A 16,792-nucleotide genomic window follows, 5' to 3' on the forward strand; every position below is an offset into this window, starting at 1 on the left:
TAGAGTGTTTAGAAAGACAACTATCTTGAAACTTTTCCAACATCACATTTATCTTTTTAGGTGATTCTACCGGATAATTTCTTAAAACTTCAATAGCTTGTAAGAATATGTGAACACTATTCAAGATGATTCTTTCTCATGTTGCCTCATGTAGTTCTACTAGAAAGCAACTAAGATGGATTACTCATTCGAGTATAGCTGACTAATATATAAATTATAATGATGAAACAAGCTTTGTGCAAACCTTGATAGAAAAAAAAAGTATTTTTATTTGAACATACAAATAAAAGATCTCATTCCCCGTGATATGTGTTTATTAAGGCTATTTGTTAGTTCTTTGCATTTTATATAGCATCGAGGCTATATAAAACTATCTGAAATAAAACAAACTTGGCCTGATAATAATAGATAAATCAAATAAAACAAAATTGATCCAAGTTAACTTGAGTTATGTCATGAAACTCATGACTCAATACCAGAGACTAAGATAATCCAATAAAAAGATAAAATAAAAACATAATTATAAAAAATGATCTAAAAAAATAGTAATTCAGACTAATCTTTCAGACTTTTAATATGAGTTATGAGGTCAGAATTATCCCATAAAGACAAACATAAAGAAATCATGAGGCTAAATTCTTGATCAATAAAATATTAAGCAATGAAATTAAAAAAAAAATCAATAAAAAATTAATCTAAAAAAAAAGAAGCTTCAATAATACAAACAAATCCAATCAAGAAAATGATATAAAAACAATAAAAAAATAGAGATCAAATATAACAAATAAAAAACATAAAAAAGGAATAAAATTAAAAGAGATTCAAATTCCATGAATTATTTAGAATAAAACACAAAGTAATAAAAATCAAAGAAAAACTTAACAAAATTGGTCACCGCACCATGTGTTGTTTGAAAAGTGCGTACTTGTTTTTTAATATTAAATAATATTTTATTTATATTGAAATAACCTACCTGTAAAATCCCAAAAAAAAAAAATTAGTGAAAAGATAAAGAAACCTACATGAGATTAAGAAAATTTGAAATCAAAGGTAATTAAGTTTGTAAATAAAAAGTCTAAACAACCTTTTAATTTCCTTTTTTTTTTTTACTTTGAATGATATTTTAATTAATTTACTGTAAAAAAAGGAAATCAAATCTAGTTATTTTAGTTACTACTTTTTGAAAAATATATCCAACGGGAGTTTTTTACTTTAGTCTGTGTGGACAAATGTAGCCATTGTATATGTTAAGTTAAAAAAAAGTATCTTTACCCAGCCCACGTAACACGTGTATGCTGTGTTCGCCTTCGAATCCATGTTTCCAATTCGGTGGAATGTAAACTATCAAATGTTTCCATTTCGGTGAATTGACAAAATGTGACGATTAAGGGTAAAATTGATCAAATGATTTTTGCAGGGGTTTTTTTTGAAGCATTGACACAAACATAGGAACTAAATTAGGGGATTTCTCCAAAAAAGAGTTTCCGGCACTCAAGACAACGAAACACGTCCACATTCAAAGTTTCCGGGCAGTGTGCGAGAACAATAACCTACTCTCTCAGACCTCTCTTGTTAGGACACGAGGCTACTCGAGTTTTCAAATCTAGAGGGGAGGAGTCAAAATTCATACCATTCTCGATCTCGGACCGCGAGTAGAATCAAATAATACAGTCGAGCGAGTGAGATGAAAAGATAGCTTTTTAAGGATTGTAAGTTGGCAGCGTGGAACGAATTATAAGGTTAGATTCCATTCACACAGGATAGACCACGAGCCTTCCACACGCCCTAAACACGTGGCTAAATCTAAACCCTCCATGCCAACTTAATCCAACGGTATAAAAAAAGCCCATCCAGCCTGGAACACCCTCGTCTCTGTATTTAAGCTATCCTCTGCAACTCCAACTTCAGCAGCCACCAATCTCCATTTCCATTGCAAAAAACCTCTCTGAATTCTGAAACCCATCTCTGTTTTTCTCTTATTAAGGCTATGGCAGCAACGTTTTTGAGCCCTGTTCCGGTCTTTTCTCTTGCAGCAAAGCAAGGGGATACTGCTCGTGTCCTAATCACTAGTCCTACAGGTAATGGGCATAGCATTTCTTGTTCTTCTGTTTCAGCCTTGCCTTCGGCTTCGAGAAAGAAAAGAAACACCAGTCTTGTCGTTTCTGCCACTGGAGAAACTCTTACTGGTGTTGTTTTCCAGCCATTTGAAGAGGTGAAGAAGGAGGTCTTTGTTGTACCCAATTCTCCTCAAGTTTCTCTTGCTCGTCAGTACTTTGTGGATGAGTGTGAAGCTTCCATTAATGAGCAGATCAAGTCAGTGATAACCTTTCTCTTTCCATTTTTTCATAAAAGATAGAATCTTGTGGACTCATTGGAGATTAGTGTTATTGATATGTGTCTTTTTTTTTTTTGTTAACAGTGTGGAGTACACAGCTTCCTATGTATACCATGCCATGTTTGCCTATTTTGACAGGGATAACATTGCTCTCAAAGGCCTAGCCAAGTAAACACACAAAATCCATCCGTTTATTCTTGAGTATTTTCTTTTCTTTCTTTTAATTTTAAGTTTTGAATTATATCAACTGAAGTATGGTATGGTTATGTTGTGACTTGTAACCAGATTCTTCAAGGAGTCGAGTGAAGAAGAAAGAGAACATGCTGAAAAGCTCATGGAATATCAGGTACCACTTACTTTGAAACTCAAATATTCCCAGATTAAAATATCTTGGTTTATCTCTTTCATTTTGGTTATTTTTTATTATTTTGTCTCATCATTCTCCATTTATATGTGATCAGAATATACGAGGAGGGAAAGTAGTACTTCACTCTATACTGACACCCCCTTCTGAATTTGAGCATGTTGAGAAAGGAGATGCATTATATGGTATGTGTCTAGACTCATGTTCATTGTTAGAAATTGCTATTACACTTTTTTTTTGGATTTTGTCTACAATTCCATCCATATTTTAATGTAGTGACAATATGGCATTGTAAGAGTATAATCTTGTTTGACATTTTTTAACTTCTTCTGGGATCTTTGTTATGCTTTCCGCTATATAGAGGTGTCAAGGCATGCTTCTGTAATGGACGATTGAGATAATTAACTTGGGCTGTCTTTGATCCTTTGATTCAGCAATGGAATTAGCATTGTCTTTGGAGAAGTTGACAAATGAGAAACTGCTGAGCTTGCACAAGGTGATGTTTCCTAGTTTTTTCTTTTGTAAATAGGAAATAGTAAGCACTTTCTTGCAATGAATAACTGGAATTGTCAATCTTTTTTACAATTGTGCTCATGAGCTATGCCATGTTCTTGAAAAATATTAGGTGGCAGACGAGAACAATGATCCACAAATGGCAGATTTCGTCGAGAGCGAATTTTTAACCGAACAGGTGAGCTCGAAATTAATTTTATTTCTTTCCCCTGGATTTTACACAAGACTTTGAACTCTTGTATGATCTAATCCTGTGAGGTAGAAATTAAGATTTTCAGATTACGCATCTAAAAGCTTTGAGTTTTATGAAGTGCCAGTAATTCTGATAAAGAACAGTTCGAATAATTATTCATTGATGTCCAGAAAAAGATGTGGATGCCACATTTTACCTTTTTCCTGCTGTCTTCAACCTGTTACACATTTGTTCTGTCCAAAACTGAGACAAAATCTAGAAATTTAACAGGGAGAAGAAGTATCATATCGTAATTGGTAACATTCTATGTTAAACTTGCAGTACTTTTTGCATCATTTTGTGATTAATACAACTTTTTTTTTCCATCAGGTTGAATCCATTAAGAAGATAGCAGAATATGTCGCTCAACTGCGGATGGTTGGGAAAGGCCATGGTATGCATACAACTCACATTTTCAGTGTCTTGATACTTTCACTAAGCTAGCCAACTTACTTTTTTATTCTCCACATATTTATAATTTTGGGTTTTAAGACTAGTGTTTATGGGCTTGCAGGAGTATGGCACTTTGATCAGATGCTCCTCAATTAGGGTCACGCTGCATGATGTGGAAATACAATCTGCACCTGTTCTTGGTTTAAGTCCGTCGCTATCGCAGGTCTAGGATATCTTCTCTGGAGCTTCAATGCGTTGAGGATAATAAATTGTCAGTGTAGATGAATTAATGTAGTGAAAAGCTGGTAGCTACTTTACTTTCAATAAAATGAGGTAACAGTTTAAGAACAGATATTGGCTCCTATGATTTGATGCGCAAATTTACCTTATGATTGACTTGGAGGTGGAATGTAGTAGTATTTCCTTTTGACGAACTTTCAGGCCAGGTGCTATTTGAATGCAGAACCACTTCTATTGATTTATCTATAAATATGAAGATGGATGATCTAGTTAAATCATATAATATAGAGCTGATTTTATTTGTTAAATAACGATCATTCCATTGATTTCTTGTTAAGGTAAAAAAAAGCACCGCATTGATTTATTTCTTCGATAACAAGCATACTGGCGAAACTAGTAGTTTAATTACCATTCTCAAATTTCGTTCTTTTTTGCACCTGAAGAATGTCTACAAATTTTTTTTCGAAGTTCCGGCTAGAAGAACCACAGGGCAAGCAGCTTCTTCTGCTTTTGTCTTCCATTCCATCGCCTTCTTTTTCATTTCTGTAGTTCTTTCTCCCTCCATTAACTCTCTAACAAGCTTCTCAACTTGATCTCTCTCTTTACATCACTATTTATCTCCATGCCAATACCCCAATTGTTGCTAGCAAAACAACAGTTGGTTTGCTGCTCCACAAAAAATGGCCAACAAAGAAAGGGAACTCCACAACTAACGCTTTCAAGCATCGAATTCCATCCCATGTGACTTGCAAAACCTCCTGTTGAAGGGTGCTTTAAAATCTGCTCTTGTGGACACCAACTTGCTTAATTGCCTCTATCATTTGTTTCTGCAAGGAATTCAAGTGGCAAAATTTTCAACTCGCAACCACCATTAGCAGGCCTTAATATCCATAAGAAAGGTTGTTTGCTGTTAGCTAGACCCCAAGCAAATTGTAGCAATTGCTGTGGTGTTTGCACAGTGATGCTTCCAAAATTTACCTACACCACAGAATTTGGTTCTTTCAAATCAAGTCAATCAGTGAAGTCTGATTGTTCTTTCCATGGATTTGAACCAATATAGTTCAGTTTATTATCTGTTATATGATTATTAGCAAGCAAGTGGATAGGAAATAAGAGGAAACATTGTTGAAAGAGCATCCAAAACCTCCAGTACGAAGGAGTAAACATTTTCAAAACGATAGCAGAAGCTCTTGGTTTCCCTTGTGAGGTAGCTGACCATGATATCGTTGGGGTACGTAGTTCTAATGAAAGTTGGGAGATCCTCCAGGCAAATATTTTTCATACTTGGAATCTAATCTATTGTAGTTTCTAGGTACCCAAATGTTAGATAACTGGCATCTGCAAATCATAGAAAATTAGTGCGGTTCTGATCTCATAAGATGAATATTAAATTTTGAACATGAAGGAGTTTGTATACCTTTTGAGAGGTGTTAAAGTCTTCTTCAACAAGAACCTGGAACTATGTGTAGCCTAAACAACCACAGGCACTATGTATGTATGAAACAATACTTCAGGAATTCCAAATTCTTCGGCAGAAGTGTAAAGGACATACCACCATTAGAAACAACACAGGTCACCGGTGGGACTTTGGAAGACAAAAGTACTGTTATTGAGCCAGTGAAGTAAATTGCGGAATGGGACTAGGAAGTTTTTTGCAGTGGATTCAGAGACAGAAGGAATGTCTCGAGTGGCATCAGAATCTTCTGTCTGTAGGAGACCATCAGGTATAGCTTCGAACTGGAAGTCCAGTAAGCCATCCAGAGAGTCGGAACCTCTGGATTTGAGTAGTCATTTGTGGCTATACTCAGTGTTGACAAAGGTTACTTGGAAGCCTTTAAAATGTAGGAATTTAGATAGCTTTAGCATCGGGGTTGCGTGACCCTGAGATGGGAAAGGTACGCAAACATCTAATTTTGAGCATATGGCTGTTAGAAATGTCAGCAGTGCAGAACAGAAACCTATTAGTTGGTGTTGAAGTAGTAGGCCAAATGCAATGTATTCTTAATGCAACTTTTAGATTCAAGGTAGTGCAATGTAATGATTCATTAACACAACATCATCTCCAACAGGACTCTTAGAAAACATTAAGTAATGGATGCTTGTTGTCTTTTGAGTTCGCATATATAAAAGTCGTTTTCTAGTCAATTTTTTCCCCTTATTCAGGATGTAATAGTTTGAAGAGAAACCAGCAAGTTCATCACGTCTTCTTTCAATTATTGAGGTAGCACCAATGGGAATTGAGTTGGATGTCTACGCGCTATAGGCTAGACGAAAAGACTAGTACTTGCCAAATACACAGTACCAACATCAAAACTTAAAGATTACTGCGGCATCAAGTTTATAGTTGGAGGATTGACATGATTCAAATTGGCCTGAAACAGAAATTCCTGTAAGGTCTCTTCCTTCTAGTGTTTAGAGCAATTGGATGACAAGAATGAACCATTTTCCACATCACTTGTATGTCTGTATACTCTCCACAACTTTCCATGTCCTTGTACAGATTCATGAGCCCATGATCGTTTCCTGCCATAATAAGAATATAAGAAAACCAGATAAAACCAAAATCATTCTTCCCATGTGATTGCTGAACACAAATGTCTTCCATTTGACATATGCCTAAATCCCGGAGGAGAAAAAGGCATGAAGACAAAGGGATAGATTCTAATGAACTCAATCTTACCTCTGGTTTTGTGTCTTAAGCTTGAAGCAAGCTTCAAAAGAATACACTTGGGAGAGAAGACAAATGTTCGTTTGAACCACAGCCAGCTCCTCCACTTCTCCATCTTCACTTAGGTTCTGCTTATCCTTCAGTTCCATCTTATATCTACATTTTTGTCCCTACTGTCTCTTACTAATAATTTAAATCGAGGCAAGCAAAGAAATGAATCCGACACATCACGAAGCGACATTTGTAAAGACATGAGGGCCTCTCTGTACTGTTTATGTTTTTATAATGGTTACCAACTTTTCTTGGTTCTTTTAAATATTACTTTGTTTTGCATTATTTTACTCTAAAGCTTGATTCAACTGCTCTAAGTACTTAACTTGATGCTGTTTATCTCATCAAGATCAACATCACATAGCCTATTATCTAGGAATTAGGCGAATGATATTAATCAAGCTAGAGCTAAAACGTGGATGAAAAGGCAGCCTTCGATACGAAGCAATTCTTTTCATCTACAAAATTGGCATTCTTAACCCCTCTAATGCAGAACAATGATGATGATGATGTGGTAAAGGTGAAAGAACTTACTGCGAAGAAATGGACAAATTTTGGAGTTTCCCGATCCACTTTTCCTCTCATCCAAGATTCTTATTTCTATTGTAATGAAGTGAGACAATGATGGGGCCCTGGTCAAACGGTTGGTTGGTGTTTCCTCCAGTTCCTTTGTGTTGTGTCTGCACACGTCCCTCTCTCTTTCCCACACACACAGAGACAGGAAAGCACTGTCCATTACTGAATCTATTAGAATATTAATGAAGTTTTGAGTATCCAAAGAATTCTGATGGAAAGAACGTACGTGGAATATTGTGCTTGGTGTTACTGGGTTCTCTTTGTACAGCTTTCAATGTTAAGCTTAATCTACCAACTACTGGGGACCTTTCTTACTCACTGCATACCAGTAAGAATACTGAAGCATGCATGTGCTTCGCAACCGTTCCTGGCAGTGTAGTCCCTAACTGCCTTCATTGACATGTTACCAACTCTATTCCTCTACCCAAACTTGTTATCTTGTGTATTGTTTCAATACAGGAGAATTTTTTTTCTTTTTCTTTCTTTCTTTTCGGATAGACAAGTACATTCCAAAATATCTTCACCTGTATCCTATCTCGTAAGCTCAAGGGACCGAGCATGGCCTGGAAATTGCTGCATGGATTGGTTTCTCTTGCTGCTTATAATCGTACTTTCTTTTTATTCTGTTTCTCTCAAGTTCGGCTAAAGCAAGGCTTTGCTCGCTTATTCCTTCAAGACTTGCCATTTTAAACAAGTTTAGTGCGTACTAAATACACAAAATCCAGCCCCTGAAACAGTGAAGCAGGCAAACACAAGACACCACTTTAGGATATGCTTTGATTATTAAAGCCCCTGCATGGATTGGGTTCTCTTTGCATCGCTTTCTTCTTGTTTTTTATTTTCTTCTTTTCAACAATTTGAATCACTTTCAATGTAGAGCGTTTTAATCTACCAGTCACAATATACTTCGCAAATCGCAACCAATCCTGGCATTGTAGTCTCTAGAACTGTCTTCATTTACATTTTACCAAGTCTATTACCCTTACCAAACTTGTTCTCTTGTGTATCGTACACTCCAAAAATAAATTTTTCTTTATTTTCTCAGTGCAACACAAGGTAAACTAGCCCGAGACATCACCACATCTATCAGATGTTCTGTGTTCGAACGGAATAGAGCCTGACAATGGCTTTATTTCAGGGCTTGTTTCTCTCAAGTTTGGCTTCGGCAATGCATGCTTTCAATACCAAATATTCATCGGACTAACTATATCAAAACCTAGAGAGGTCACCTGCTGGTAAAAGGCACAGGAATTACACGGATGTGGGTCAAAAAAGTACACACCAGCAATCTGAAAGGATGAGACCTTTCAAGAGGGTCAAGATGCCTATAGTTGCTGACTCGCAATCATGCTGGTAACACCGAGGGAGACTGCGAGGACAAGCAGGGCTGAAATTCATTGCACGGCATTACTTCTACAAGCAAAACAAGGAACACTTCCATCGAGTTTTGAAAGCATTTCCCAATGGGTAATAAATTCCAAACACCACCTGGCACAAAACCTATTGAAAATCCAGACCTCCAGAAAATTCCAAGGTATAGTTTATGGAGCGTAACAAAAATAATATAAGTTTTTCTTGACCAAACAGGAACAAAAAATTCCTCAAAATGAGTTCTGAAATAGGCTACTGAAAAATCTCATGCCTACTTTGTCATTGCATATCGCAAAGGTGAAATTGATATGTAAAAACAATGTTCAAAATTGTGCACTAAATTACACGAACAAACATCCATTATAGCATGAGCAAAACTAAAAACTAAACCCAGTATTCAAGGAAAAATCATGAGCTTCATGCAGCAGTTTGGGATGCTGCCTGCCTCTTTCTAGCCTCCTCAATGATAGACAATTTAATACCCTTGCCCTTGGGAAGAGAAATCCATGGCTTGGAGCCCTTTCCAATGGTGAACACATTGCCCAAACGAGTGGCGAACTCATGGCCAGTGGCATCTTGAACATGGATCGTCTCAAAGCTTCCCTTATGCTTCTCCCTGTTCTTAATTACTCCAACTCGGCCTCTGTTCCTTCCTCCAGTGACCATGACAACATTTCCCACATCAAACTTGATGAAGTCAACTATTTTGTTGCTCTCTAGGTCCAGCTTGATGGTGTCATTGGCCTTAATGAGGGGATCTGGGTAGCGGATGGTGCGTCCATCATAGGTGTTCAGGTAAGGGATCCCTTTCTGCCCAAACTGAATAGACCGAACTTTGCAAAGCTTAAACTGCACAAGCATTAAACAACAAATGAAATCAATAGCTGCGCTGCACTGATTCCATTCAAAGATATGAAATTACACAAACACAACTCATTAACCTATCAAATTAGCATGGTTCAGAAACACAAAAAAAAAAATTCACAAATAGAAGCAACAAAACCACAGTCAAATGCATCACAAACCTTGGCCTCGTCATCTCTAAGGGAGTGAAGCCGGAAGCGACCTTTGGTGTCATAGAGCAGACGGAAGCTCTCATTTGTCTTTGGGATTGACACAACATCTTTAACAGAAAGCAAAACAAAGTGAGCAGCCTGAATGAAATTATAGAATTTGAGGGAGAACAATGAAAAGGAAATGATCATATAAGCAAAGAAGTGCAGAAACTCTAATAGATTATCACACATAATAATTGCTTCCAATCAAGCATGATAGTAAGCTGGCAGGAAAAAGATCTCATTACACATAGTGACAATTAAAAACAAGCATTAACTTCTGGCAGAGAAGGGCTCTTATAACCTATATCACAAATATGATCACTTGCCACCACCTACTTTGCTGCTTCTTAATCATACCATGCCCACCAACAGGTGAAAAGTAATAATAGCAAGTTCATCCATTACTTTCATCCAGAGATAATAATGATAAAAACTTCTAATTACCCATCTGGAACCAATACCAAAGCACTGGAAAAAAATAAATCCGACTCCCATCTAGAAGATGCACATGAAAAAATCATAAAACTTGTAGGAGCAAAGAAAGAATTACACGTACCCATGAAACCAGATGGGTAAGTTTTATCTGTCCTAACCTTCCCATCAACCAGAACATGTCTCTGCATCAAAATAGCAATCACTTCACGGTATGTCAAAGCATACTTGAGCCTGTTTCGCAGAATGAGAATCAGAGGCAAGCATTCCCTTGATTTGTGGGGTCCAGACGAGGGTTTGGGTGCCTACATAACACAAGATAAAACTAATTACATTCAACAAAGAAGACCAGGAAAGAAGCTAGTACAAGGAATACATTGACATTGCAGCATAGAGTCAGAGATCGCAAACATACAAATGCACCACCAAGTTTGTCAAGCATCCAATGTTTAGGAGCATGGAGCCTCTTCATGTTTTTCTTCAACCCTCTAGCCTGTAATGCATCATAAAAGCAGAGATCAGTTAAGCCAGAGTAAGAAGAAAAAATCTAAAAATTCTAGAAACAAAACAATGCTATCATCATATCATACACAGAATAAAACAACAACAACAACAACAACAACAACAAGGAAAACAAATGAACAAAGGCATAAAGGTGTAATAAATCAGGAAATGCCATTATTTCAAAATCCAACGTTACAAAAGTCAATCACAAGATCTTACACAAAACAAACAAAAACATGGGCTAAGGTTAGCAATCGTCAAAACCAACAGAATGAGAATAGTTAATCAACTTTCACTCCATTCTACAAAACAAAGAAACACTTATATCCCACAATATCAAAACCAACAAGAAAAAAAGGTAACCCCATGTTTTCTTGTAAAGCATCGACTACACAACACAATTAAGCATCACTGAGACAAGCTCACATCCTTTGAGCTACCTAATCCAAAACCAAAAAGCGGCAACTCAAAATACCCAAAAAAAAAAACTAACCATTTTATAAACGTAAAGATCAAGAGGCAAGTAACTCTGCTGAGCTGAGCCTCTCTTGAGTCTCCTGATAGAGATGAAAAAACAGTACTATAATTTATAGCTACGTACAGTATTAGGGTTCTTCTTCTTTGAATTATTATTATTGGATCCCTAATTTAACCGTGTCGGGGTCATTTTATTGGGTTATGGACTACGGTTTGGGCCCAATTTTTTATCCACTCCTTGTCATAAAGTTTTTTTTGAACAATTACTAGTCCGTCGGTTACGTTCTGTCACGGATTGAACTAATTTTCTTAAAAACTAGTATTTAACTTTTTATTTAAGTTGAAGTTTTTAAAAGTAGTTTGAATTAAATTAATTAATTTTAAAATTTAAATATAATTTTAATAATTTTTAAAAATATGATTTAATTTTTTTTAAAATAAAATGATATTTAAAATTTTTATTAAAATAATAACAAATTGATTTAATCTCAGTCTCCAAGTAACTCATATTATGAATTTTATTAAGTTTAATATTTTTTTTTTTATTTTTTTTATTTGTAGTTTATTTCTTCAGTAATTCAAATTTTTTATATTTGTAGTTTATTTCTTCAGTAATTCAAAATAAAAGAATAGAATTGAGAAAAAACTATTAAAAAAATTAAAAAACTAATAAAAAATATAAATAATTAATAAATAAACTTGTCAAATTTATAAATTAAATAACTCACATATAAAACTTATGAATTGAATTATTAACTCTAATGGAATTATATTTTGTTTTTTAAAAAAAATTATTTTTTTATTTTTAAATTTTTTTATGTTTATAATTGTTGAGATAAAACTAAATAATAATTATTTAGTTTAATTTAAAATATAACTATTTCATTAATAATTATATATTTGATTAAAAAAAATTAATTCTATATAAACTTGTTATTACAACCATACACCAAAATAAACGTATTCTCTTTCTTTGTCTTTTTTTTTTTAGAAATTTAAAGAGTTTAATTATATTATAAAAGTACTATTTGTATATAAAACAAATAAACATCTTACATCTATGCTAATTGATTTTTATTCTTTATTTGTTTTCATTATATCATTGCATATGAACAAATGTCTGAGAGTAATTTCTCATTAAAGAATACTACAACCCTTTTGCGAGTCTACTTTCAATCTTTCTTTCATTTAAAATACTACAACCCTTTTGCGAGTCTACTTTAAGTCTACATTCAATCTTTCATTTTAAAGGCACACTGTTCCATTTCTGAAAAAAGAAAAAACGGGAACAACCTCTGTAGTTTTAAACAGTGGAATTCTAATTCAATACATGAACAAGCACATCTTTCATTTAAAAAGCACACTGTTCCATTTCTGAAAAAAAAAAAATGAAAACAACAGCATTACAGTGCTGGATCTAACGATGAAAAGAGCTTCTCAATGAAAAGAGCTTCTCAATGAAAAAAGCTTGTCACCTGTTATTCTTACGGTGTTTTACATGTCTACTGAATTTGTAAGATATTCAAGACACTGAATTTGCAAGATATTCAAGATATGCAGTAAGTTACGAGGACTAGTCATGGTACGTGCATGCAAATTAACCAAACACTCTACGTAAATAAAAAAAAAAAAAGTAACAACCTCTGTAGTTTTGAACTCTGGAATTCTAATTCAATACATGAACAAGCAGAAAACACATTATGCAATGAGAAAAGCTAAAGGAAAATAAAAATCACTAGGAAATATATCAAGTGACAGATCCCCTCTGCAAATCCTTGATTATAATAAGCTCACTCTCCTTAATCATGGATGATGGAGTGAATGAGGATGGCTGCTTCGTCAGTTGTTGGAAAAGCATCATCTGTTTATAAAAAGCACATAATGGAAAAGGCTATTTAGTTAGCATTCACAGAGCTTGAAAACGCTCGTTTCTTAATTCTCCTAAACAACACGAGTGTAGTGACATTACTTTTTCTCCGCTTGTCATCTCCCACAATTACTATGGCTCGTATTCACATCAAATTCATTAAAAACTAAGCGGAGATTAAGAAGAAAAGGAAGAAAAAACGGAATGGGAGGGAAGGACAAAGGGAGCCATCAAATTCTGGGGAGGTGAAAAGAACATGTATACCTGGAAGCGATGGAGGAAAGTGGGAAACAAGGTGATCGATGATACCTCCACCATCCTCCTCTTCAGCCTTCACTCGTTCATTTGCTTCATCAACTCCTGTTGTTACCTTCTGTTTCTTTTTAGCTTGATCTTCACTTGTTCCTTCAACATCTCTGACTTGGAAAGCTTCATTTTGTTCTTCTTTTCTACTCAGAGGAGAAATCAAGTTGGGGATGATATTGTCCAGGAGTCCACCTCCCTTCTCTTCATTCTCTTCTTCTTTACCTTCTTCTTCACGATGTTCAGCTTCTCCTCTAGACACCAAGTTAGAGAAGATATGGTTTATAAACGACCCACTTGGCCTTTCTTCTCCACTTTCTTGATGATTATCTTTCTCATCATCATCTCCCTCTTTAGGATGCAATAAGCTTTCAGCTTCTGGCACACCATCTTCCATAATTTTTCTTTCTTTGTCTTAAGCGGTCAATCGACTCCCATTCAGTTCAGCCCCAATACAAGTTCCAACCGACTAATTTATGTACAGGCTTTGTGGACACCCGTCCTCGTCCAAGGAGTTGTTTAATAAAGAAGCTATGGTTACTTTACACGTACTTCGAAGCTGCTGTCTGATGAAGCTTGTCTCCAATTGGTAGCAAACAAGTGGCAACTCTTGTAGCCTCACGAGGTGTTTTTCTTGTTGATTTCTGTACACAGGGTCGGTGGCCGGTGGGAAATATTCCCCTGTTCTCGTTTTCGCCGTTTTTGCCTGTCCATGACTTCTGTACAATGCCTGCCAAAATTTCCGATCTTCCCATCGATACGGAATCGAGTTCGGTTTCGATTCCATTTCATTAATTTTATCAGAAATTTGATGAGCTCAGTTCATAAAATTAACAGCCGGGCAGGCTCAAAACTTATCCCACCATCTCTCGTTCTCCTCAATTTCTTATGGGGTTTTCTTTCTTTTCGAAAATGGAGTCTTCGTGTAGGATCTTTTCGACTTATGTGGTGTGACGGTAACAGTGCATGTTCTCATAGTCCAAAAAAAAGGTCAAGCATTTGTTGTGGTAACCAGATTTTCTTCCGTTGGATCCAGGTCGGGTTTTATGGGTTTCTTAAACGGGTTTGACGTTGACGGGTAATATGGGTTCTTAAACGGGTTTGCACCTCCTTACTTTAAAATTTAATTTTTGTTGCTTAAATTTTTTTTTTAATGTTTTCAAATAAAAAATAATTTTTTAAAAATAAAAATAATTATTTTAATATATTATTAAGTAAAAAAACATTTTGAATTATCATCATTATCACAATTCCAAATATAATTTTTTTAAAAAAATTTAAGATTTTATTGTTTTCATTGAAAGACATTATAGAAAGACAATTAATGGATGGGAGAGTATTGAAGTTTTTTGAACCAGTTATTGTTTTTTAAAGTATTTTTTATTTAAAAATATATTTTTTATTTTTTAAAATTTATTTTATATATCATTATATCAAAAGAAAATACCAAAAAAAAATAATTGAAGCAAATATAAAAATGAAAAAATTTAAAAATATTTTTGAAATATAAAAATAAATACACTCAATTGTTAAAGCTAATTGAAGCTATTTTAATGAGAGAGAGAAAAAAAGCTTGAAAAATTTGATGAGATTTTAGGATAGAAGATTTTGGAAGAAAATGGAGGCTAGAGAAGAAGGATATAAATAGTGTTTGTTGATGTAGTTAGATATAAGGATATTAATTTCGTTTTATTTGGTGTTTTTTATTTTATTTTATTAAAATTATAAATATTAATTTTAAAATATTTTAACATTGTGTTTCAGAGTATATTGATATTATTTTAATTACTTGCTGGGCAAATAAGTTGTAATTTCTTTACCCTCATCTCGAAAAATAAAAAAAGAAGATCATCCGGTAATAGTCCAACCATTTTTTATTTTGGAAATAAAGAGCAAACGAACGAGACATGGTCTCATGCCCATTGCATCAATGAGATGGATGTGGCTTTACATATAGTTAAATCACTGAGATAGATTATTTGTCGTTACAGTAACTCATTTAGCAGTTTTTTTTCTCACCTATATTTCATATCAATGAATTTGTAGCTCAATCAATCATCTCTCGAAGAAAAACTGATTTTAAGTTCAAATCCTTTGTAATTAGAGGGGAGAAAAACCCTCCAATACAGAGTTCCATGCCCATTGCATCATTCATTGAGAGGCCTGAGTTCAAGTCTCTTGTAAAAAAAATAAAAAATTAAGAGGAATAATAGTAATAATGGCATTGAAAATATTTTGTTGATAAAAAGAAAGGCATTCAATTGCTGATAGTCTCACTACAAGAAAATATTAGGATAGAAACCAGGATTACCAATGAAGTAGAATATATCATGTCCATAAATCATAAATTTTCTAGACGGTTGAATGCTAAATGGGTGGCTTGCGCTCCATAGTAAGCCGAATTAATTTTTTTTTCATTATAAAAATAAAAGAGCAAATATTCCCAAAAAGATAAAAAACAAAAAAAAAAATTGAGACTCAATTAATTGATTTGAAATAAAAAATTGAGACTCAATTAATTGATTTGATCCGATTTAATACATTCATGTAATTTTAATAATATACATAAAAAAACAATTCAAATCAATAAAGAAATTAATATGCAAAATCTAGATGGGTATATGGTTGGAATAAAAAACAAATTGAAAGCTCAATAACACAAAATTGAAAGGGAAAATATAAAAAAATAATAAAAAATAAACAAAAAAAATTTAGTTAAACAAGTTAATCTATTAACCTTGCAATGGGTATATTGTTGGAATAACTCTATAAAATGAAAAACATGAAAAAACACAAAAATCGATTCTTAATAATTAAATTTTTAACAATAAAATTAAAAAAAAGTTAAAATTTCATAAATAATTAAAAAACAATATTGAAATAAATCCATATTAATATTTAAAACTCATGATGAGTCCAATAATAATTTTATTGATGTCAAATTTTAAAAAATAAAAAAATAAAATTCTTAATCATAAAATACTAAGTATTAAAAATAAATTAAAAAAACAATAAGAAAAGAAACTAAAATAATATAAAAAGCAATAAAAAACAGGATAGAATCTAATATAAAAATAAATTAAAATCAAATATAAATTAAAATAGATATTTGAAAGTCAAATTTCTTAATATTTATACCCAACTCATTATTCATCATATAAAAAAAATTATATATTTGTAAAACTTCCATCAAAATTCTATAGAATATAGTAGTGGTAGACAACTGAATCATTAAGAGCGACAAGAGATTGGAGATGCACATCCAAGACTTTCTACTCAATTGTATGTGGATGTCGTTATCCTTATTTTCAGTACTTTTTTGTATGCATTTAATAAATGATTCTCTCCTTTTTATTGCACATATATCTGTGTCATCTTTAGCTGTCCATGTAGAAAAGAACAAAAGAC

General features: G+C 33.8%; 3 protein-coding genes across 3 annotated transcripts; 1 reads left to right on the plus strand and 2 right to left on the minus strand.

The window, feature by feature from the left end:
• Nucleotides 1-1,890: 1,890 nt before the first annotated feature.
• Nucleotides 1,891-4,323, plus strand: LOC105121908 (ferritin, chloroplastic-like). The gene is made up of 8 exons (XM_011020768.1): nt 1,891-2,313; nt 2,420-2,503; nt 2,621-2,681; nt 2,797-2,884; nt 3,134-3,195; nt 3,325-3,390; nt 3,775-3,838; nt 3,959-4,323. The coding sequence occupies exons 1-8, from the start codon at nt 1,988-1,990 to the stop codon at nt 3,991-3,993; spliced, it is 786 nt and encodes a 261-aa protein (XP_011019070.1). The 5' UTR covers nt 1,891-1,987; the 3' UTR covers nt 3,994-4,323.
• A 4,656-nt stretch (nt 4,324-8,979) lies between these two features.
• On the minus strand, nt 8,980-11,362 carry LOC105121910 (40S ribosomal protein S4-3-like). Its single transcript, XM_011020769.1, has 5 exons — nt 11,231-11,362; nt 10,649-10,726; nt 10,358-10,538; nt 9,769-9,866; nt 8,980-9,592 (listed from the first exon to the last, which is right to left on the minus strand). Exons 1-5 carry the CDS (start codon nt 11,231-11,233, stop codon nt 9,161-9,163), a joined length of 792 nt encoding a protein of 263 aa, XP_011019071.1. The 5' UTR covers nt 11,234-11,362; the 3' UTR covers nt 8,980-9,160.
• A 1,469-nt stretch (nt 11,363-12,831) lies between these two features.
• Nucleotides 12,832-13,854, minus strand: LOC105121911 (sarcoplasmic reticulum histidine-rich calcium-binding protein-like). The gene is made up of 2 exons (XM_011020770.1): nt 13,346-13,854; nt 12,832-13,075 (listed from the first exon to the last, which is right to left on the minus strand). Exons 1-2 carry the CDS (start codon nt 13,779-13,781, stop codon nt 13,014-13,016), a joined length of 498 nt encoding a protein of 165 aa, XP_011019072.1. The 5' UTR covers nt 13,782-13,854; the 3' UTR covers nt 12,832-13,013.
• Between the last annotated feature and the right edge of the window lie 2,938 nt (nt 13,855-16,792).

The sequence above is a fragment of the Populus euphratica genome, unplaced genomic scaffold (genome assembly GCF_000495115.2).
Source record: "Populus euphratica unplaced genomic scaffold, PopEup_1.0 scaffold46.1, whole genome shotgun sequence".
In the NCBI taxonomy this organism is placed as follows: domain Eukaryota; kingdom Viridiplantae; phylum Streptophyta; class Magnoliopsida; order Malpighiales; family Salicaceae; genus Populus; species Populus euphratica.